Genomic DNA, 23,827 nt, shown 5'->3' with positions numbered 1-23,827 from the left:
TGTTGGAGTTATATTAATCTGTATTTGGGTGTAAACTATTTTAGTGTCGGTAGAAAAGTAATAAAAGAAAAAGAATATAAGTGAGAAATAGTAAATACTATAACAAAAAATAAATTTAAAATAGTAATGTGATAGTTAATTGTAGATAATAATAGTTAGAAACATTAGTTATTATAATTCCAACTCCAACTAGTGAGCTTTTACACCACCCAACCTCAGGGCAAAAACAAACCCTTAAGACAATTTGAAATCTCTAATCATAGAAATTCAAATACTTAAATACTTAATCTAACTAACAAATTAGATTTCAACCAACATTCCAAAATAAATGCCAATTGCATCCAAAGATGCAGGGCATTATAGTCAAATTCCAAATTTCCAAATCAATTGTCACCTTCTTTTTTCTTTTTCTTTTTTTACTTAATAGATATTTTAAAAGGGCAATAATTTGGGTGGCATTTTAAAATTACAAGAGGTGACCATGTAAGTCTGTTTCTTGATCCAAGGATTATGATGTTACAACTTCACTTTTGATGAAGTTGAATAATTGAGTTTGTCTATCAATATTTATCGTGTTAGCATATCTATTTAAAGAAATTGAGTGTATATTCGGTTCTTTGATTTCTTTTGTTCCATCTTAATTTGTCAAAAGAAATCAATTTGTGCAATGAAGAAAATAATACATGTGTAACTTCTCATAGTCAACATGAATATAGCTCAATTGACATATTACGTATATTTTTTAAATTAATACATTAAAAACAATAAAATGTAACCTAAAATTAATTGAGAATATGATATGAGATAAACAATTAAATGCACCAATAAAAAGATTAAATGAATGAAATGTGAAAAGCTAGAAGTTTCTTACCATGATTGAATTCAGCCAACTTTTTGAATATTAGAAACAGAAACTCTAACCCAACACTATGATGATACGACTAAAATTCCCTCCCCCATACGCACACACATTTTTAAATGTTTTTTTGACCTCTTGCTTACATCATCTTCAAGCAATATTACAAAATGTCTTCACTTTATGTTATGAACGCAAAAACACATGAAACTAAGAACTTTTTCAGCAAATTTTGAAAATTGAGAGAACTTTAGGGACTGTTTGGGGCGTTGAGATGATATAGGATGTGGGAAGTTATGATGTCTAGAGAGTTCTGATGTATGAGGAGTTCTGATGTATGGAGAGTTCTGATCGAGTATGTTCAAGCACTGAGATGATATACGATTGACGGAAGGAAAATGTCGGTGAGATAAAAAACGTTCCGAAAATTGGCTCACAAATAATTAAAATCGGTGAGATGGGATAATGGGCCTCCAAATACTAAGACGATATAGGATGTGGGGATATACCATCTCATGTTAGGCCCCAAACAACCCCTTAAAGTAAGAAAATGCTATGGAAAATTGTTAAGAAATCAAATTGAAGAAATGACATATTTATATACTAATTCGTGGTCATTCGAATAGTCATGTCCTTTCTTTAATTTGGTTATTTATGAAAGGATGCAACCATTTATCATGAAGGAATACAACTTGTAATTGAAAGATGCAACCCTACATGAAGAGTTACATACCATTTATTCCAACAATCCCCCCATAAATGGTAAGTTAACAATTTAATATCAAAGGATAAAGAAAATGCTTGGTATTTTCCAATGAAGAAACTGCATTGAGATAAGTAGTAAACACTTTGAACTTTCCCTAGTGAACATCAATCGAGTTAACTTAGCTAATCAGTGGACTTGATGTCTTGAACTGTCAGCCGTTCTAGAGTAAACTAAGACAATTGGAGTCACACAATTTCTCAGTTCTCATAATTGTATTCATTTTGGCCTTGAACACCACCTAGTCATCGTTCTAGAGTAAACTAAGACAATTAGAGTCACACAATTTCTCAGTTCTCATAATTGTATTCATTTTGGCCTTGAACACCACCTGGTCTCATGAGTGTTTTAGGGAATTCGCCTTAAAATTCTCATAGAAGCGGCCCCTTCACACTCACATAGGTGATTCTTATAAAGAACATCGTATATACTCTTTTTGTAAATAATTATTCAACTACTTATATAAATCATTAAAAGCACAATGCTTACCCTAAAACCCCATTTGCACTGTCTCATCATCCTTAGAATGGGTAAGAAAAAATAATCCAATGCAAGTTCACTAAGTTATCTAAAGGTCGGTTTGCCCGTTGAACCTATATCTTGAGATCTCCAACCATATTTTCTTTTTCTCTAGACAATGTCATTAGAGTCGATTTTAGGCTGTAAAATTGTCTAGAGAACCTTTTTCTGCAATTTTATTGTTCTCTTCAATTCCAAGACGAACCACAAGTTCTTCAAGATTTATCTCCTTGCATTTATGTTTGAGATACTTTTTGAAATCTTTCCACGAGGGCGACAATTTTTCAATTATTGCCCAACCTGAAACGATTCACTCAAAGTCATATTCTCAACATGTATATCATGCTGAATTACTTGGATTTCTTGAACCCGACTTATTACTGTTTTGGAATCAACCATTTTGTAATCAAGAAATTTGTCAACTATAAATTTCTTTGAACTGACAACTTCAGTTTTATATTTCTTCTCCAATGAATTCTAGAGATTTTTTGCCGAATCAACACTACTGTACACATTGTACAATGTGTTGTCCAATCCATTCAAGATGTAATGCTTACAAAGATATTCTGCATGCTTCCATGCATCAACTGCAAGTTGCTTTTCTTTGTCTGTTTCTCCCTCAGACAAAATGGGAGCATCATCTTTGAGAAATTTTGTCAAATTTAAGATGGTGAGATAGAACAATATTTTTTGTTGCCAATGTTTGAAATCAACGCCATCAAAATTTTCAAACTTCTTCCCATGGGCAACACCAGTAACAGGAACATAATTAAAATTTGTTGAAGTCATATCTTCAAAACAAAATAAATCAAACCAAGGAAATAATTAACACTTTAAATAGACCTTACTATAACATACACACAATACACTGAGTAATACGAATAAAAAGAGTTTCTTTTTTTTCCTCTTTGTCAATTGTTCTCCAAGCAATATTTAAAAGGGAAAAAAATAGAATTATGGAAATCTAAGCAGCCACCAATTAAGAAATTGTATACAAATAAATGGTTTCAAAATTTCCTTTTCATTGATATTAGAAATGATATATTCAACAAACAATTAATTTGCATACTGGAAATAATATATATATATATATATCTGTCTCTTATACACATCTAGATGTGTATAAGAGACAGTATATATATATTCTAAAGCAGAATCAAAATGAAATAACTCTAGAGTTTAGTGTGAGAGGTAGAATCAATATAAAACAAGAGGCAACAAACGAAAAACGTGCAAAGTAAATTTGTCTTAAGATTGTTATATGAATAATAATATCACAAAAGATCAGAAAATATAAAACTTGATATGCTGAAAAGAATCTGAGCCCAACGATTTCACATTGTGTTTCTTGAGTAATTGTCTCTCAGGATATAACATATTACCTTTCTTATGGATGCAATATCCTGTCCACAGAACTACACTTTTTGGAAATAAACCAAACTTACACAATGCACAATTTTATAAAAAATGGGAGAAAAGTTTTATGAGGAAAAAATGCTTAGAAAAACATTCATCAAACAAATTGAAGAAATGACATGTTTATAGACTAATTTGTAGCCATTCGAATGGTCATGTCTTTTCTTCAATTTAGTTATTTATGAAGCGATGCAATAATTCATTAAGGAATACAACTTATAGAATTGAAAGAATTGAGACTGAGACTGCCTTACTCATCAGTTATAAAAATAGAAAAGACACCGACCAATTATCCCACAACTGTCCAATTAATAAATAATAAATATAATCACATTATATTCATAACCTATGGATTAATATCATATATTAATCATAATATTTTTCCTCTACTAGATATAAATCATATTTATATCCAATTTCCTCCAAATTAATGTATCTCGTATATAAAGTCAATTATATCATATATAATTAACTAGTTCAATTATATCATATATAATTAACTAGTTCAATTATATTATATATAATTAACTAATTCAATTATATATAATCGAACCCCCTCTTGTCAATTTGAACATTTCAAACTGACCCAAAAATTTATTCTCAACTTGTATCTAAGCTACCAAAAGGACCTTATGGACCTATGACTCGAAGCTCTAACGGTACATGAATGACTAACTAAACTCTTTAGCCATGATATCTATCATCCGTTAACTGCCAGACATTCCACTAAAGACTGACAACTAAACTCTTCTTACCATAGATATATTTTTACGTCCATTGGATATAGCCAATCATCAGTATGATGACCCTTCACAGATGTTCATAAGTACAGCTGGGCCAATTTACCGTTTTGCCCCTGTAATTACATCTTACTCCTTAGGTACCACCGATCCCTCTAATGAACAATACAACATAGTCCTACTATGTGTGAACATCTCTTGGGCCATAAGAAGGTGTGTGGCACCACATCGTTCAAGCCCCGGGATCAGCCCTTAAGGGATCAATCTATCTACTCACCTCTGCTTCGAGGAAGGAGTGAACTCCATCTTGTATAACTGAGTTCCCAGCTCCCAAATCAGACGAATCCCTAAAGTGGTAGGTTTGAGTCGACGCTCTGGCCACTCGCACCCAAGCAAATCAAAGAACCGCCCTCAATGGCAGGAATTCCCACTCACTCAGGATTGAGGTCATGTTACCTATGGTCATCCTAGTAAAGTGAAGTCTCTGTCATGAACGGGGTTATATGACGAGACGTTAACACTTCGTGGTCAGGTATTATACAAACTCTTTGTATAAGACGCCCTCACTCGCACCTTCGCGCATGAATGATCAGGATCAGACCATCTGTGACAAGTCACAACACTTGTAACTATACCACAAAGCGAGCCGCATCCATAGCGTTACCAGGATAAGGTTTCTCTCATATATCCATATACTACAGACTATTTTGGTTATCACTTAAGACATGATCCACTTGTATGTCACCACATACATGCTTAGTTACATAAAGACAACCAGGGATTTTAAGTTTATTGGTTTGTGGTAAAGCAAATAAAACATCCAAATGTGCAAAGTCAAGAAGTGAAGTAAATATCATATATTATACATCACAAGTGTTCATACAAACTGTTTACAAACTACAAGACACGAGACTTTAGGGCATCAACCCCAACACAAGCATCATTTTCTGTTATTAAGGAGTGCATCAAGAAGAAGATTAGCATTGATGGTAGTCATTCGATCACGCCTAAGGATGGATTGAACATAACTTACCAAAAGACTTGGCATGCTCGAGAAGCTGTTTTTAATGAAATTTGAGGATCACCTAAAGAATCTTTCCAGATGATTCCAGCATTTGCTTTTCAATTGGTTGTGAGAAACCCTGGTATATTCTTAACATACTTATGTTGTTTTTATATATTCCACTGTTTATAATACATTCTTTAATATACCACAACATATGTGATATATTTGTAGGTTCAATTATTGACTACAAACTTGATGATCATGGACGGTTTTTATTTTTCTTCATGGCTTTATCTGCTTGTGTTTCGGGTTGGAAGCAATGTCATCCTGTATCGGTTGATGGTACTTCTTTGAAGAACAAGTATGGTGAGAGCTTTTTAACGGCTTGCGCCTCAGATGCCAATGATCAGATATTTCCCTTGGCGTTTTGTGTTGTGATTCTGAGAATGACTGTTCATGGCAGTGGTTTATGATCCATTTAAAAAAAATATTGAGGATCGGAACGATGTTGTGATCATCTCTGATAGGCACAAGAGTATAGTAAAAACAGCTAAGTTAATATTGCCTAACATATTCCATTGTATGTGTATCCTGCATTTGTTACAGAATATAAAGCCTCGATATAAGGAGAAGCTCATAGATTCTAGATTTTTTTATGTGCAAAAGCTTTCAATGTTGTTGAATTTGAAGTTCTAATGCGATTGTTGAAGTTGAGTGCACGAGGCATACAAGATGAGGTACAAAGTATTGGTTTTGAAAAATGGTCTTGTGCCTTCTGTCCTTGTAGAGATGTAACATAATGACGACGAATATGTCTGAAAGTCTAAATTCTGCCCTTTTGAATGCTAGGGATCTACCGACTACTTTGATACTTGATGTTTTGAGGATGATTATGCAACGATGATTCTATGATAGGAGGAATGAAGCAGAATACCAAGTCACTGAGTTTACCAAAGCAACGGAGAACCATTTAAGAGAACAAATTGCTAAAGGCAGATTGATGTAGGTAAGTATTTTTTGTATATACTCTAGTATATGTCTGATATACATAATAATATTTTTTTTTATTAATTTAGTAGGTTTTTCCAGTGAACAACATTCAATATCAAGTGATAGATGGAACCATTCAACATGATGTGTACCTGCCTTCTCGTAGTTGTAGTTGTATGATGTGGGATATTTTGCAGATTCTGTGCCCTCATGCATATGCTGTGTTGAGTAAGAAGCACTTATCACTTAAGAATTATGTTTCACCGAACTATCTTAACATGAAACTTTCTTCAATATACAAAGACTTGATCCATTCATTAAGTGATCCCTGTGGTTGGAACATACCTGAAGAAGTAAGATCGATCTTCGTCTTACCTCCTAATGTCAAGCGTTCAACTGGTAGACCAAAGAAGTTGAGAATTCCTTCTCAAATGGATAGTTTAGTATCAATAAACTTCATTTTATGAAGTTTATTTTCGATAAACTCCAGTACATAGTTTTCTAGTCATGAATCTCATATAAAGATCAGTCTTCAAGTTCCCCAATGTACCTTTTTCAACTATCAAGTATATAGCGAATGAGCATCATAACAGTTATTTAATACTTATATAAGATAGTATATAACAAATAAAGTTCAAAACAGTAGTATGATAAAAAGTTTCTCGCTATGCAGTTTATTATAAATAAACCTCACTTTATACAGTTTCTTATCAACAAACTAAGTGTACATTATTCAATAAACACCAGAGGAATATAATCAAGAAAAAACACCTCTTGTCTATGTAGAGTTATACTAAGACTTATATAAGATAGTATATAGCAAAATTAAGTTTCGAACAGTCCTATGATACAAAGTTTATCGCTATGCAATTTATTATTTATAAACCTCTATTTATGCAGTTTCTTATCAATAAACTAACTGTACCTTCTTGAATAAACCTCAAAGGAATATAATCAATAGACACCAGTACCTAGTTTAGTGTCAATAAACTTCAGTTTATGTAGTTTAGTGTCAATAGACACCAGTACCTAGTTTAGTATCAATAAACTTTAGTTTATGCAGTTTATTTTCAATAAACCCCAGTAGTACATAGTCTTCTAGCCATGAATCTCAAATAAAGATCAGTCTTCAAGTTCCCCAATGTACCTTTTTCAATAATCCTTAGTACATAGCTTTTGTATATAGTAGTATCATAGAGGGGTATACCTTCTCCAATTTGGCTGTTGAGTGCCATAGGTATTGTTAAAGATGTTAAGGATGCCAACACATAAAATACAGTCTTGCCTCTCTACCAAAAGAATAGGGCTTACCAAAGGAATAGGTTGGTTACAACAAAATATCTAACCATTTGTTTTGTTGAGTTATTTTTGTATTCCCAAATTAGGGATTCCATATTGTATAAATACATCACCTATGTACATTTCAATACATAAGAAATTATAAAGGAAAAGTTGGCTTGCTACTGTCGTGTACTGTCTGAGTTATCGTCTGCCTGATTGAAACTATCGTTTACCTTTTCTGATACTATCGTCTACCTCCTGACGCAATCGTCTACACGATATCACCTATCGTCTACCTTCTGACGCTATTGTCTACACGATATCATCTATTGTCTACCTCCTGACGCTATCGTCTACACGATATCGCCCATCTTTTGAAGCTATCGTCTACCTCCCTCAGACGTCATCGTCTACCTCCACCAAATGCTATCGTCTATCTTTGATGCTATCATTTACCTTGTCTAAGTGCTATTGTCCGCCTCTTGACACTATCGTCTACTTGTTGATGTTATCGTCTACCTCTCTAGCACTGTCATTTACTGTCCAGTTGTATACCTCTTCAAATGACAACAAGCACTTCGACTTGCCACGTGAGTCAGCCATATCCTTCAGCCTCACATTCTAACTTGGTATCAGAGCTAATAATGACCAACGTCAATCAAGGAAACCTGGGAGCCACCCTCGGCACAGCCAACTTCAGCGGCCCACCCTTAAACCAACTCTTCAATCAGATAACCTCCATTAAACTTGATCGTAGCAATTTCCTCCTATGGAAAAACTTGGTGCTTCCAATCCTTCAGAGTTACCGACTCGAAGGACACCTGACCGGACAAAAGGTTTGTCCTTCAATGTTTCTGCAACCTGCAGTCGGTGAGAGCATACCGACTGGATCAACTGGAGCAGGAGCTGCTCCGCGCAGCACAGAAGGAAGCTCCAACAGTGGTGCTTCCAGCTCGTCGACAACACTTGAGGTAAATCCTCAATACGAAGTGTGGATGGCTATAGATCAACTTCTCCTCGGCTGGCTGTATAACTCCATGACACCAGAGGTTGCCATCAAGTGATGGAATGTGAATGTGCAAGGGATCTGTGGACCAACATTCAACAACTCTTTGGTGTTCAGTCCAGGGCTGAAGAAGATTATCTGAGACATGTGTTTTAAACAACCAGGAAAGGTAATTTGAAAATGGAAGAGTACCTTCGAACTATGAAAATGAATGTTGACAATCTCGAGCAAGCTGATAGTCTTGTGCCACCAAGAGCTCTTGTTTCACAGGTACTACTAGGACTTGATGAAGAGTACAATGCCATCGTGGCCACGATCCAAAGGAGAGCAGACATGTCGTGGCTTGATATGTAATCAGAACTTCTCCTGTATGAAAGAAGATTGGAACATCAGTCAAACCAAAAGACGACAGTAGGCTTCAACCAAGTCAGTAATGTATTAGTGAATATGACAAACACTAGACATGTCAACCAAAACAACAAGACCAATAGCAGCAATCAGTCTACTGGCTGTCTCTTATACACATCTAGATGTGTATAAGAGATATGCTGACAGTGGTGCCTCCAATCATGTTACCTCAGACTTCAACAATCTTGGCAATCCGACTGAATACTCAGATACTGAAGCAGTCACTGTAGCTAATGGTAATACTCTAGAAATTTCTCATGTTGGAACTGCATGTTGTCTAGTGATATCTGTAATTTGAAACTGAATGATATGTTATGTGTGCCTACCATAGCAAAAAATTTGGTCAGTATATCTAAGCTAACAAACGGCAATAACGTGTTTATTGAATTTCACACGGATTACTGTCTTGTTAAGGACAAGGGTACGGGACAAACAGTAATGAAGGGAATGCTTAAAGATGGACTATATCAGTTAAAGGGTGCAGAAGTCAGCTCAAAGTCAGTAGGAAACAGAGTACCATCGCAACTAGTGCACAAGAATAAAGATCTGTCTGTTCTTAGCATATCTTCGAAGCATAGGGTGTCTAAGGTTACATGGCATAGAAGACTTGGCCATCCTTCGTAAAAAACACTAGATTTTATTATCAAAGGCCGTAATCTCCTTATGTTATCTAATGAAGAGCTCAAATTTTGTGATTCTTGTAGCTATGGCAAATCGCATTCTTTAGCCTTCCCTAACTCTAACTCAAGAGCATCTGCAACCTTTGAACTTATACATACTAATTTGTGGGTCCAACTCCTCTCTTATCTACAAATGGGTACAAATATTTTGCTATCTTTGTTGATGATCATAATAGGTACACATGGATCTATCCTTTGAGGTTAAAAAGTGACACACTGGCAGCTTTTCAACATTTTCTCACCGTGATACAAACTCAGTTCAATACACTGATTAAGTCCCTACAGTCAGATAATGGTGGAGAATTTGTTAAGATACACAAAGTCTGTCATCAGCTTGCCATTGCTCCAGGTTACCTGTCCATATACGTCAGCACAAAATGGAAGGGCTGAGAGGAATCACAGACACATAATGGAGACAGGGCTAACCTTACTAGCCCAAGCACATCTTCCCTTACATCATTGGTGGGATGCTTTCTTATACTCAACTCTGCTGATTAATGGCCTTCTCACCTTTATCCTAAATGGATAGTCTCCAATGGAAGTGATGTTAAAAAAGAAGCTCAGGTTTAAGGAGCTTCGAATATTTGGGTGTGCATGTTTCCCCTGCTTGAGACCGTATAATTCACATAAGTTGAGCTATCGCACAAAGAAGTGCATCTATCTCGGTTACTGTGAATCACAAAGGCTATAAATGCCTCAACCCCAGTGGTAGGCTATTCATCTCTCGGCATGTTGTGTTTGATAAAACTGACTTTCCTTGTCAGGTGTCTCATTCAGCTTGCAGACCAACCAAGCAAGCAGTTGCCATCCACCCAGTTTTTTGGCTGCCCCTCAGTCAGGACACATCGCACAGTGACTCTATACCCTCTACGTCCATAACTTCACCCTCACCAATTGACAGAACAACCCACACCCAATCACCAACTAATACCTCTACAGATAGCCCAACTTTCCCACCTCCTTCTTCTGATCGTCTACCCACCAATTGTCTACCCAACGATCGTTTACCCTCATCGTCTAGGGTCCAGCCCATCGATCGTCTATCCACCACTAGTTTACCCAGTGATCGTTTACCCAACGATCGTTTACCCACCACCCACTTACCCACCGATCGTTTACCCATCGATCGTTTACCACCTGACTCACCATCGCTTACCGCCCAACCCACCGATCGTTTACCTTCGTCGTCCACTGCCCAGTCTTCACCCAATACTGCCAGCCATATCCTTCAACCTCACATTCTAACTGGTATTAGGGCAATACTATGAACTTTTCAATTTTGTCGTCGATTGCAGTAGGTATATTTGCCGTCGTTGGAAGTCATTTTCCGGTACAAGAAGAACGAAGAAGAACGCTCGTCAAACGAAAAAAAGACCCTCGCCCACCTTCAATCTGTTCGTCTACTGTCGGTTGTCGATATTCCGTCCAACGTTCACCTCATTCCGTTCGCCGTTTATATTCCAGTGGCCTTTGTCCGTCGTGGGTTGCCTTCCAATATCCGCTGTCGGTTGTCGTCGTTGAAATTTCATCCAATGTTCGCCTTCAGACCGTTCGACGATGATAAATTCCGTCCAACGTTCACTTACAGTCGGGTGGTCTTTGTCGTCCATCGTTGGTCACCGGTCAGAGAAGTTGAAACCCTTGTCGTTGGAACCCTGTCGATTGAAAGAGGTGGGAGGTGGGAGGAGAAACTGGAAGGAAGTGGGAGAAGTTGAAAAGACGTGGTTTTATGATTCATTAGAAATAGGAACATTTTAAAATAATAATAATTTTGGTAGTGGAATGATTTCTATATATATATATATATATTACAAGGGTTTATTTGTAAATAGCCTATTATATTCGTATAAGAAACTTGGGCAAATAAGACTTTTTTTTTTTTTTTTTTGTAAAATATATAATATTAGAGATTATTGTAATATGGGTCCCATCTCAAAGTAATCAAAGTTTGAATAAGGGGATATATATATATCAAAAATTTGGGTTAACCCAAATTTTTTAGCCAATTCACAACCCGACCTAATTCAATCCAATAAAAATAGAAAATCTTTTAACCCAACTTAACCTAAGAACAAAACTAACTAAATCCAATTCTTACAAGGTTGGGTAGTCCGGATTATTCGCATGGTCGGGTTATTTGAACAATTTTTTTTATATTTATGATTTTTGAAAGTTAAGTACTATGTTTTTTTTTTTTTTTTATCTGTTATCTACTCAGAGATGTTTTCAGAATCAAACAAAAAAAAAAATTGCTTTTGTTTTTAAATTTTGATTAATTAAAATGTTTTGGAACCGGTAAAAACAACATAAAAAATTTGAGAAAAAAAAAACAAACACGTACGACATCAATAATAACAGGAGAGGAAAAAAAAACTAAAATTGTTATGAAATCATGTTTATAATTTAACAAGAAAACCCACTCCTCAAAATTTAAAAATTAAGTAGTTTATTAATGGCTTCAAATTGGAGTGGAATGGAGTAGTCCAAATATATATAACTTAACTAACAAATACTATTTGTGATATTAATTTGAAGTTCGATTTATAAAATAGAAACAAATGATAAGGACCACCTCTAAAATATAAATCCAATTTTAATACAAAAAATTATAACAATCATATAAATATGAAGATTCAATTTTTATCTTTTGGATCACTTCTTTATATAAGTTTTGATTTTAACATTTAAACCCTGTTTGAATCACAGAACGTTACATGGGTTCTTAAGAGAAAAATTGTTTGTTTCATGGATTTTAATTTTCAAAATTATCTTTGAAGTAAAAAAAAAAGTAAAATATGGGTTTTTATTATCCTTTAAAATGTGAAAGTGGCAAATAAAGAAAGCTCCAAGAGGCAGCCTAATAGCAGGCCACGTACATATATATATGTTGTATAAATATTGCATTTTTATGATCCCCTTCAACTTTCATTCTTAACCCATCTCAAACTCTCACAGGAAGATGAAGATGATGAAGATGAGGATGATGGGTACTCGTATCACTCGTAGAAGCAATATTATGTCCATGCCAAATCCATTCCATGCCATCGCTTGTACCTCTCTGGCTGATCATTGCACTTCTCCTTTTCATCGGCGCTATGGCAAAGCAAGTAAAGAGGGCGAGGACGACGGCAGCGAGCGATCGAAGACTGACCGAGCCCCGTCGACCGCGGAGGAGTTCGATAGAGTGGCGGCTGAAAAGCAGCCGAAGGAGGTGCACGATCAGGGCGTCACCAAAGAATCTGAAGCCATAGAAAAAAATGGCCCTAATGACGGCATAAACAAAGGGCCTAATTACCGGCCTTGTAGCTGATGGATCCGACTCAAATATGAATCATCCCATGGACTTTCCCAAAACTACTAAACTTTTTCCCTTTTTTGTTTTTTATTATTATTATCAAATATGTTATGTTGGTTGTGTTATGCTTATTTTGATATGGGTATTTAAAAGGTTAAAAACATATAATTTGGGTGTAATTTTGATCTGTTTCATTGATGTATAGAAAATTCAATGCAGTGTGTTCTCAACAATCCATTTTTCCTATAACGTAGCTGGTTCAAACTCTCCTATACCTTTGCTTTGTTTTGTAGGAATTCAAAATTGAGCCCTTTTCTTGGTAAGAATCCAAAATTTTTATAGCATGAGAGAGCTGGAACTCACTCTAGCTATGGAGAATTTGATGAAGATGTGAAATCGTGATTAAAATTATGATGGGACTAAAATGAAACAAACGAAAATGAGAAAGAAGTTGGGAGAAAAGAAAACTTCAAAGAATTAAGAAAGTTTGGTTGAAAAGAAAATTTAAAAGAATTTTTTAGAATGGTTACTTTTGTTAATAGTGTGGGTAGTTCATTATGAGTCAATCTTTATGCTTTATTTAAGTTTATGTCCATGTTTAAAGAACTTTTGAGGGAGTCAAATAGATGTAGGTTGTACCATATATATAACAAGTTTATTGACCTCAATGAAACAATTTTTTTTAGATGGCATTTCAAGTAGTTTACTCTTTTCAGGTGGAGTAGTTCGTAGTTCTATGAATAAAGAATTATGTCATAATGATAATAATTAACGGATGCCGTAGGAGTTATGGATTTTTTTCAAGATGAGATCTGCCTCTAACTACCAGTGATTTAAGATAAAATACTTTAAACTTAAATGTGTTAATTCTATTTGATTTTTTTGTTTTTTTTTTGTTTTTTTTGTTTTTTTGTATTCTCTAGATTGCAGGTAGAAAAAAGGATATGAAAAATTTTAAGAAAATATTTTTTAATTGGGATTGAAGAGAGAATTATGTGTTATTTTTTTACTGGGCCGTGTTTTTTTTTTCGAGATGGTAGTTTTTTATAAAAAATTTTGTGTTTTATAGTCCTATTGTTTTCTTTTAATTCTTTTAATTCTTTTTTTTTTTTTTAACATATTTCCATGTGAGGTTTTTCTTAGTTTCTTGCTCATGGGTATATAATATTTTTGAAAGTTGATCAAGTTGGTGGGTGAGGGTAGATTTAATTATATAACATTTTTTTCGTGGGTTTGAGAGTGAAAATCTATTTTAATTGGGGAAAATAATATTTTATGGAAAATAGGATCTTTTTGGATCACCTGCTTTAATACCATCTTAAATCACTAATTTATCCATCAATTTAAGTTTTTGAGTCAATTGGTAATTTAAGATGGTATTATGGTAGGTGGTTAAGGGAGTTATCGTGTTCTAAGTTCTTGTAATGTTATTTTCTCTCCAATTTAAATTATATTTACCTTCACTCAGTAGCTTAAGCTTTTAGGTCAATTAGTGATTTAAGGTAGACCACAAGAGCATGTTTATTCAGGATATTTTGTGTTTAAACCTCTGCATTGTGGTTTTCTCCCTAATTAATATTCATTTTCACTTGTTGGGTCTTCTTTATATTGAAAGCTAGAGGTGTTCAAATGATCCGACAACTCGAATAATCCAGATTACTGAACTCAAAATTTAAGGATTGGGTTGGTTTAGTTTTATTCTTGAATTAGATTAGATTAAATTTTTGGAATAATCAGGTAAATAGCAGGAATTACATTATCATTTGAAAAAATAGCAAAAGCTGGAAAATCTTCGAATTATAACAAAATGCATGGAGATCACGTGAGTCAAACTTTTGGAAACCCTAAAATGTCCTTATAGTCTCCTTTAATTGTAGTGTAATTAATTCGACATCAGTATTAATGAGACCCAACTAACTTGATTATTTAATGCGGATTATTTTTCTTAAATCTCGGGATTTAATAGTTATGAATTTATGTATCAAATTTAATAGTTATTTTGAATTTTCAAATCTGAACAATTAATTTTCAAATCTTGGTTTGAAATTTAAATTATCATATTATATTAATTATCTTAACTAAAATTTATTGTTTTTATTGTACTTTCTATTAATTTTAATCAAGATTTACGGTTTTAAAATACTTTTGAAACATTATATTTATTGTCCTTTTGTTTCAAACATAAAATATTAGAAGACAACACATAGCTCTACCTTTCTTCATCTTCGGGACGTTTTCTTGATCTTATGGCTCTTAAACGATTAAGAGTTTTGTTCAATGATAAGTGGGATGAAAATAATTACTATCCTGACTTTCGATTCATTGAAGTTTCTGTTACTTCAAACACATCTTTTAAACATCTTGTCAATCTAATCCAATTTAAGGTTTTTTTTCAACTTGTGAATATATTGAATGAATATGTTGTTGTAACTAAATATACTTTTTTAATACATGTTAATTTTTCCATCTATTATTACTATATTTTATGTGTCATTCCTCGTACTTTTGCAATATTTAGTTACACTGTAATTATCACTATTTAACGTTTTTACATCTCTTTGTTACAACATAACCATATATAACTGTGTATAAAACATTCTTTTTTTAAATGTGTATGACACTGTAATTATTACTACTTTAAGATTTTTCACTTCTGTCGTGATTTTGTGTTTCTATCTTAGGGAAGACTTAAAAAATAACACTTTTCTTATTTTATATTTTCACTCAAGGAATCTAAGAATAGAGGTTTTTTTTTTCTCAATGGTTCATATTTTTGCTCATTCAATCATGATATGCATTTGTTGATTGTATTTGTACATAATTTTAAACAACGTGCAATGTTATAAAATATTGGTCATCATTCTAAAACTATAATGACTAACTGTTATCTATCTAATTCAAATAAACTTTTTTATCAATACTTAGGAATGACTAGATATGCGAATAGAATTACAAACTCCAATTTGCTTCATTGATATGATAATTAGAAGGAAATAAAATGAAAGGGCCATAAATGCATTAACTGTAATTAAAAAGTCATTTAAAACATAAACTAGGAGGTTGGTCTAAAAAAAAAAAAACATAAATTCAGAAGTTCCAATTTGAGGAAACTTTAATAAAAAAATAGTATATTCATCAGTGGTCATATTCTTTTACGTTTGATTCAAGTGAAGGTCAAAGGATGAGTCATTCTCATCAACATATTCTTTAGATTTTTGTAGCATTTTGCCCTTCACTGCATCAATCCATATACCAGTAATTGGTGTATTTGTAGCATCCTTCAATGTGGCTAATTATGCAGCTCTACGTCGATCCGTTTCCTCTCTTCCCTTCTCTAATTCTTCTATAGTCGTCACCAAGTATCAACAATAAATAACTAATTTAGTTAGTATAATAATATTATTTATTTTTAGAGTATCATTTATATACAATCACACTTTAATTATAAAAGCTTACATGTCGTAAGAGGATTTGTGTTGACTTCAAGTTTGGGTCAATCATATCAAACCTTCTTTTGACCTTTTATTTTCAACAAAAGGAAATTATATGTTAGTAGGGTATAAAGTCTACAAGTTTAATACAGTGCTCTATTATATTTTACCTATTTATTCTTGTGGGCAATCGAGGCTTGCACCCCAATCGATTACTGGTTACACAGGTTGATGGTCTAACAATTGCATCCTATCAGTAGGTAAATTAATTTTTTTTTTATTAATTTTACATTTAGTAACATGTTTAACCATACAGGTTTTGTCTTACTTAGATTGTTATTCCAATTCAGTTTTGTTAGTAAATGTTAATAAAACTGTTAGTAAACATTCTGTTTAATCTTCTCTTTTACCATCTCTTTTAATAACAAAAACAAGATATTGTTTTTAAAATGAATTCATAGTTTCAGTTAGTGATCCCTTAAAAGTCGGATAGGATCTTATTTGAAAAAAAATCAAAACAATTAGGTATTTTGAATATAAAAATCTTGCATGTAGGGAAGAATATGTATGTTGAACCTTTGTTTTAGTGCGGAAGATTTCAAGAATAGAGAGTCATCGTCGAAACTATAATCCATTAATTTGTTCAGTTCAAACACCGTATATGACCGAAATATCTCTTATCGACGGCCGGAGCAGGAGCAACTCCAAGCGAATGATTGAATGAAGAACGACCGGAGAACCTATGGACCTCCAAGAGTAGAAGTTTGAAGATGGAAAAGTCGGAGCACCTCCTATCGACGACCAGAGCAGGAGCAACTCTAAGAGAATGATTACATGAAGAAAGACCGAAGCACCTATGAACCTCCAAGAGCAAAAGCTTGAAGATGGAAGAGCAGAAGCTTGAAGATAGAAGAATTGAGAAGAGAAAAAGTTAGGATGGGGAAAGGGAAAGTTCTTGGAAAGAGAAAATGACGAAGAAAAGTTGAGTGTTGAGTTAGGTTTTTTGAAAGATAAATGTATTGGATTTTAAAAGCAAGTTGGTACTTTTGGGTGGGTATAATTAGAGTGTATCTAAACTTTTGTCTTATCAAACATTATCTATGTAGTAGAGGTAACTTGGATTTAAAAATTTTTTATTTATTACTTTTTTATTCCGATTTGCTATTTTTACAAATGGAAAGTAGGTTTGCTAATTGTCCAAATAAAAAGTTAAATTATGTTATTTTTCTTATTACCCCTATTTTTTTTTTCTAATTTTGTTGAATTAGATTGAATCGTGGGTTGACTTAAAAAAAATATTGGGTTTAACCATGTACTCAATCAACATATGCATTGAATTAAAATAATACATGAAATCAAATCTTTACACACGATTGTTATAGTCTAAAATTCTTGCCTTCAGATTTTAATCGATTAAATTTGGCAAATACACCAACCAACGGCGCCGTATTGTAAGTACAAGCTTCAGTCTGCATATAATTAGACCGTTCATCATAAAATTCATCTTTTTCATTGGGCCCACCCACCACAGCACCCATCAGCACATTAGGGTTCCGATCAACACGACCATACCAATTATCATACCCCTGCACGCACCCGATAAATCCCCCATTCTCTTTAATCGATTCCATCGACGCTCCTCTGTGGTGCACCCTTTGGGGGTACCGTGGACCAAACCCGACCAAGTAACTCGTGGCCATTGGATTAGCCCCCAAGATGTAGTCGACTTGGGATTTAGCCAAAGTCAACATCTCTTGAGGGCCCACTTCGTGTTGATCGCATTTGAGGCGTTGATTTGAGGCTCGGAGATGGTCGGAGTAGACGGTGAGAAGAAAAGCTGCGGTGGTGACGTATTGGAGGTTGTTCCATTTGCGGGTGTATAGTAAACCCCCTGGGGTGCGTTTTAGGTTAGTCGAGTTGTTCTTGTTTTTGTTGAGGCAACTGCAAAGGTAATGCTCTGCTTTTGAATGGTATGCTTCTAGTATGAACTTATGTTCCTTGTGCTTTTCTTCTGCTAGCAACTAAAATTAAAAGAAAACAAATTTAATATATTTGATCAAATGAATAATTAATGTTTTTGACAAATAATTAATATATATTGTTAAAGCGTGTTTGGTAGTATAGTTTTTTTTTTTTTTTTAAAATAATTATTTTAGATTATCAAAAGAGTTTTATTAATCTTCATAAACAAACAAAAAGTATTTAAGAGAAAATTTGAATTAATTCAAATGTCATTTTTCAAGAAACTACTACCAAATATATTATTCCAAAAAAGACTTTTAAATTTAATTCAACTTTTATCAAGTGTTTTTTTAGTTATTATGAAGTGTTTGTTAAATTAAAAAAAAAACACTTATTGTAATTTAAATAATTTAATCAATTTTAGTAAACTCAGCTCCAAATTATCAACTTTTTAAGATATTTATGTTGTAGGTGTCCAATTCATTTGTTGCACAAGTCTTTATTTTAAATTTGTGTTTTGTAAATCCAACTAGGACTAATTTTTTAGATTGATCCATCTTGAAAGCCTAGGTTTTCTTTTATGTGATATGGGGATGACCTAAAGAAAAAGAGAGTGAAAAAGAAGCAAAAATCGAAGAGAAAGATAACAATTTGATTTTTCAGCAATAGCTTCCACAAAGTCATCGATTTCTAGAGTTTGAACGGTTGAATTGTACTGAAATTTGGTCAGCTTGGTTGGGACACATAGAGTCCCGTTTTGAACGATTGGATAATTGTTTGGAGCTCTGGTGTATCCGTAATCCCTGCCGAACAGAACTTGTAAAATTGGGTATTTTACATTCTTTTTATCTCTCAAGTGTTCATCTTTTATGTATGAAAGTATTGGTAGATAGTGAACCTTTGTATGACTGATTTAAGTTCTTTTTTCCTCAATTTTATTATATAGGAGAAGTTAACAAGGGTAGACTCCTCACAAGTTCTGTGATTTTTACTCTTCACATCGAAGGGGTTTTTCACGTATGCTCTTTGTTAGTTCCACAATTTTGTGATTTATTGTTGTCCATTGTAGGTTGATTGCTTGGTGATTATTTAGTAATTTAATTGTGGTATTTTTGAGAACAATTATTTGGTTGATTATCTTAGTGGATTGTTGTTATATAGTTTTGGTCCTATCAATTTATTGAAAACTTGATATATATATTTTTTAAAAAAATAATCTTTTGTGAATTATTCGAAATACACTATTACTCTCTTTACATTCAAATGTTCAAATTTCATCCCTATGTTTTCAATAAAATTAATCTTTTATAGTTAGTTTCAAGTTAATTTTTAAACTTAATAAAATGATTACGATTTAAATATATTTAAAAAATTTATAAAGAAACAAAATAATATAGATGCTAACTTTTTTAAAAAATAATAATAAAAGTAAGGATAAATTAACCGAACAAATTTATTTTGTTAAAGGTTTTAAACAAAAATAAGGGTTTCCTAAAAATTAAGGATAAACAAAAATAAGGTTCTAAAAGTCTTAAACATTTGTAAAAGGCAAATAATAAAAGAGAGAATTTTTTTTATGAAGGTTGTGTTAGGAAACTCGATAACAAAAATTTGAAAATAAGACATTCAATAAAAATATAGATGTATTTAATGATTTTAGATATGTATTTGGTAGCATATTAAAAAAATGTCATAACCGTTATAAACGTATGTGATACAATATTTATAGATCTTACCTAAAAACTTGAAAACAAATACTTTTCAAACGGGATTGTAGATTTTTCTAAAGATTTATAAAAACAATTTAGTAAGGTATATAATTGATATAAGCTTCCGTTGGATCTAAAAAATAAGAAGAAGAAGAAAAATAGAGAAATGTACCATGGATGCAAGGATTTGGAGACCAGCATACTTAACATCCCAACTGAACTCATTGATGGCCCAACTAATCCCACCAAAATTCAAACCATTTTCCAATACATACTTCAAATATTCTTCCCTTCCACTTGCCTTGTATAGCCACATTGCTGCCCATAGTAGCTCATCCATGTACCCGCTCACAGACGAATAATACCCTTTTACCACTTCAATACTCTCATCATATTTCCCTCTGTACTTGTCACCAAATTCAAACAACTGCACTACAATAATTAAACCACATCATTAACTGCTCTATTTTATGCTTTTATTTAGTCCTTAACTAACTTTTCAAACTCCTCTAGTTTGCTTCATTTAATTATTTTGCTCACCGCTTTCATTTCTCTCTCTCTCTTTTTTTTACTTGTTAATTAGTTGTTCAACTTGCCTCTTGTGCATGGTGGAGCAGTAGATGCGAGTAATGTGGGTTTGTTCTACTGAACACAATTGCTGCAGCTGCCATTGCCGCCGTGGTCTCTCCGGCAACATCGGAACCCGGGTTGTTTTCGTCGATCTTATAGGCTCGTCGCGACGTTGTCATGTCCTCTGGCCGCTGCCAGCAGTAGTGATCCGTTGCCCCATCGCCCACCTGCAAAAGTTTAAACCTTATTCATTAAAATGACCAATGTGGAGTGCGTTGAAGTCACGCTCTGCCTACGATTTGTATAATGTAAGAAAAATATTTGAATACATCCAAACTGTACAACTTGATTAAGTGTTCAATCACAAGTTACGTTATTATTCTTTTTTTATAAGGGATGCATCGAGATGATGAGTGTAGCTTGAACTGCATCAATATTGCTCATAATGTAACTACTTACCTGCGCCCAAAAGACGTTTGGGTGCGAATGAGCTTTGATGAAGTAATCAGTACCCCACTTGATGGCCTCCAATGCGTGAGTGTACTCTCCAGCAGCCGCCATTTGTTCTCCATATTCAATGACACCCCACGACAGCATTGTGATGGTGAACGCCATTGGTAAACCGAATTTCACGTTGTCACCAGCATCGTAGTACCCTCCAACCAAGTCCACCTGAGAAAATCAACTTACTTGAAATAATTCTCTTATTCTCACTCATTTCATGCATCTCACTTCAATTACACACGGAGAAAAAACTCAAATTATTTATCATAAAAACATACCATGCTCGTGATGATACTTAAATATTGATCATAAAAATATACGAAATAAATTAGTGTTTTGGTGAATATTTAAAAACGAGTGAACGAAGTGTACCCCTTGACGGAGGCCATCGGCGAGGCCGGAATGGTGGCGCCAAGTGAGTCTTTGGTTGTAGGGGAGGCGGCCGGAGCGTTGGGACTCGAAGTAGAGGAGACTAATGGAGAGAGCATGGTGATAGTCGAAGGAATGGATTAAAGGAAGGATGAGAAGAAAGGAGACGATGAGAGAGGCACTTGCTTTTGATGCCTTCATTGTTTAATTTCATTGGCTTGGGGCTCTCTCCCATCTTTGGTACAAATACATCCCATGCTTTGCCAATATTGCCACCCACTTCTTTTTTTACACCATATATCAATTAGAAGAGAAAAAAAGTATTTAGGTGTTGTTGGTTAATCCTATTCATTTGGTTTTTTGTTCTCAGAAATTATACTTATTTCCTCCCAATTTTTTAATATGGTTTTCTTCTCGTAAAAGAGTGAAATTCTGAGCTAGAATTTCAAAGACAAAAACAAGTTTTTAAAAACTCTAGTTTTCTAAATTTGACTTGACTTTTGAAAATATTGTTAAAAATATATAATTAAACAAGTAATTTAGAAGTATAAGATACGTTTGTAGTCTTAATTTTCAAAAACTAAAAGTCAAACCAAATAGTTACTTGCAAACAAGATCAAAATTTTTAAGCTTTGTTTTTTTTTTTTTTTTTTTTAAAATATAAGTTTGAACCACTAACTTTTATTCATGGATTTCTTTGTTTTGTTTTCTAATTTTGCAAACCTCTTAAGAATCTAAGCAAGTATTAAAAAAAGATCATCTTTTTAATTTGGATTCAAATGAAAATCACGAAAACATATTCTCAAACATATTCTTTTTCTTGTTTTTTTTAGACAAACATATATGAAATAATTTATCCAAATAGGACCTTAATTGTTAGGATAAACTACATGGGTCCCTCAAGCTTAAAATCGATGTATATTTGGTTGTTGAAGATTCAAAAGTGACACTTTAGTTCCTCATATTTTCAAAATATTTCTAAATGATTCTTAACTTAACTTTAACCTAATTAAATGCTATCATGGATTGATTAACTAGTTGATTTTATTAACCATATGAAAAATAAAAAAACTAATTTAAAAAAGAAAATTATTTCAAATGGTAAAACTGTTAAAACTATTTACAAAATCTAGTAAAATTTTAGAACTATCAATAATAAATGCTGATAGACACTGATAGATTTCTATTAATGTTAGTGTCTATCAACGTCTATCATTGATAGTCTTAAAATTTTAGAATATTTTATAAATATTTAGATTAATTTTTTATATTTGAAAATAATTTTTTTAAAAAAATACAAAAATGGTTTAAATGTTGAAGGCTTTATCCCTCTAGATTAAGTGGATAAATATTATAGTTTAAAAAAAAAAAAAAAGACAAAAAGAGGAATGAATTCAGTATAGGTTGGACCCACTGAATAAAAAAGTAAGGGCGTAATTTTTTTGTGTAATAACTGACACTTAGCTATTATATTCTGTTTTTTTTTCCCTCTCCTCTTTCGTTTCTCTGTTTTCTCTGTATGGTCAGTAGGGTCACCGTGGAAAACTGGGGCTACGTTTTAGAGGTTACTCAGTACTCACCGTGCGGAGTGTTCTCCCATTCTCAACCGATGTGAAATGGAGTACATTTTGTATTAGTTTGGATTATATTTTCAAGTTTTTAATTTAAAAAATAAGATATTTTTAAAATATTTAAAGTGTTTGACAACTACTCAAAATAACTTTTAAAGTGTATTTTAAATAGTTTTTCTCAGACTTGTTTAAATAAAAATGAGTTTTTTTAAAAACATTTTTTTTTCTTAAGTCAATCCAAAAGGATCTTAAATCTCTGTAAAAAAGAATATGGTGAGGTAGAAATTAAACGATAAGGAATGTCAATTGAGGAGGACGATATGAAATTTTGTCTTGTCGCAAAAGTTGGATTTTTTTTAAATAATGTTTTTTAATAAACAATGACAAAAATAGGGTTGGAGGGAAAGTATTCCCAAAAATAGGTGTTTAAATCGTGTACCGGGTACATGATAAGACCTAAATCGTGTACCGAGTATATGAGTACTTGGCCACCTGACACGCCTAGTCTAGCGTGGCAGTCATGCAGGTTTGACTAAGGGAATCGTGTACCGGGTACACGATTACCCTAAGTCGTGTATCGGGTACACGACTTCCACGCCTTAAAACCTCCGCCTGAACCCTTCTTCTTCCTCACCGAAACACCCGTTCTTCTTCCTCACCACCGCTTATAATTGATTTCCCTCACCGAGACCATCGATTCCTCCCTTCTACTTACCAAAATCTCGTTGATTTTCCTCACCGAGGCCTCTAT

At 33.4% G+C, this 23,827-nt stretch overlaps 1 protein-coding gene across 1 annotated transcript; it reads right to left on the bottom strand.

The window, feature by feature from the left end:
* Positions 1-17,767: 17,767 nt before the first annotated feature.
* LOC120090570 (endoglucanase 11-like) lies at positions 17,768-21,706 on the bottom strand. The gene is made up of 5 exons (XM_039048298.1): positions 21,509-21,706; positions 21,092-21,304; positions 20,659-20,859; positions 20,235-20,489; positions 17,768-18,412 (listed from the first exon to the last, which is right to left on the bottom strand). Exons 1-5 carry the CDS (start codon positions 21,704-21,706, stop codon positions 17,768-17,770), a joined length of 1,512 nt encoding a protein of 503 aa, XP_038904226.1.
* Between the last annotated feature and the right edge of the window lie 2,121 nt (positions 21,707-23,827).

This window comes from Benincasa hispida, chromosome 11 (assembly GCF_009727055.1).
Source record: "Benincasa hispida cultivar B227 chromosome 11, ASM972705v1, whole genome shotgun sequence".
Taxonomy (NCBI): domain Eukaryota; kingdom Viridiplantae; phylum Streptophyta; class Magnoliopsida; order Cucurbitales; family Cucurbitaceae; genus Benincasa; species Benincasa hispida.
The sequence above is the reverse complement of the archived record's forward strand: the minus strand, read 5'-3'. Positions and strand labels throughout refer to the sequence as shown.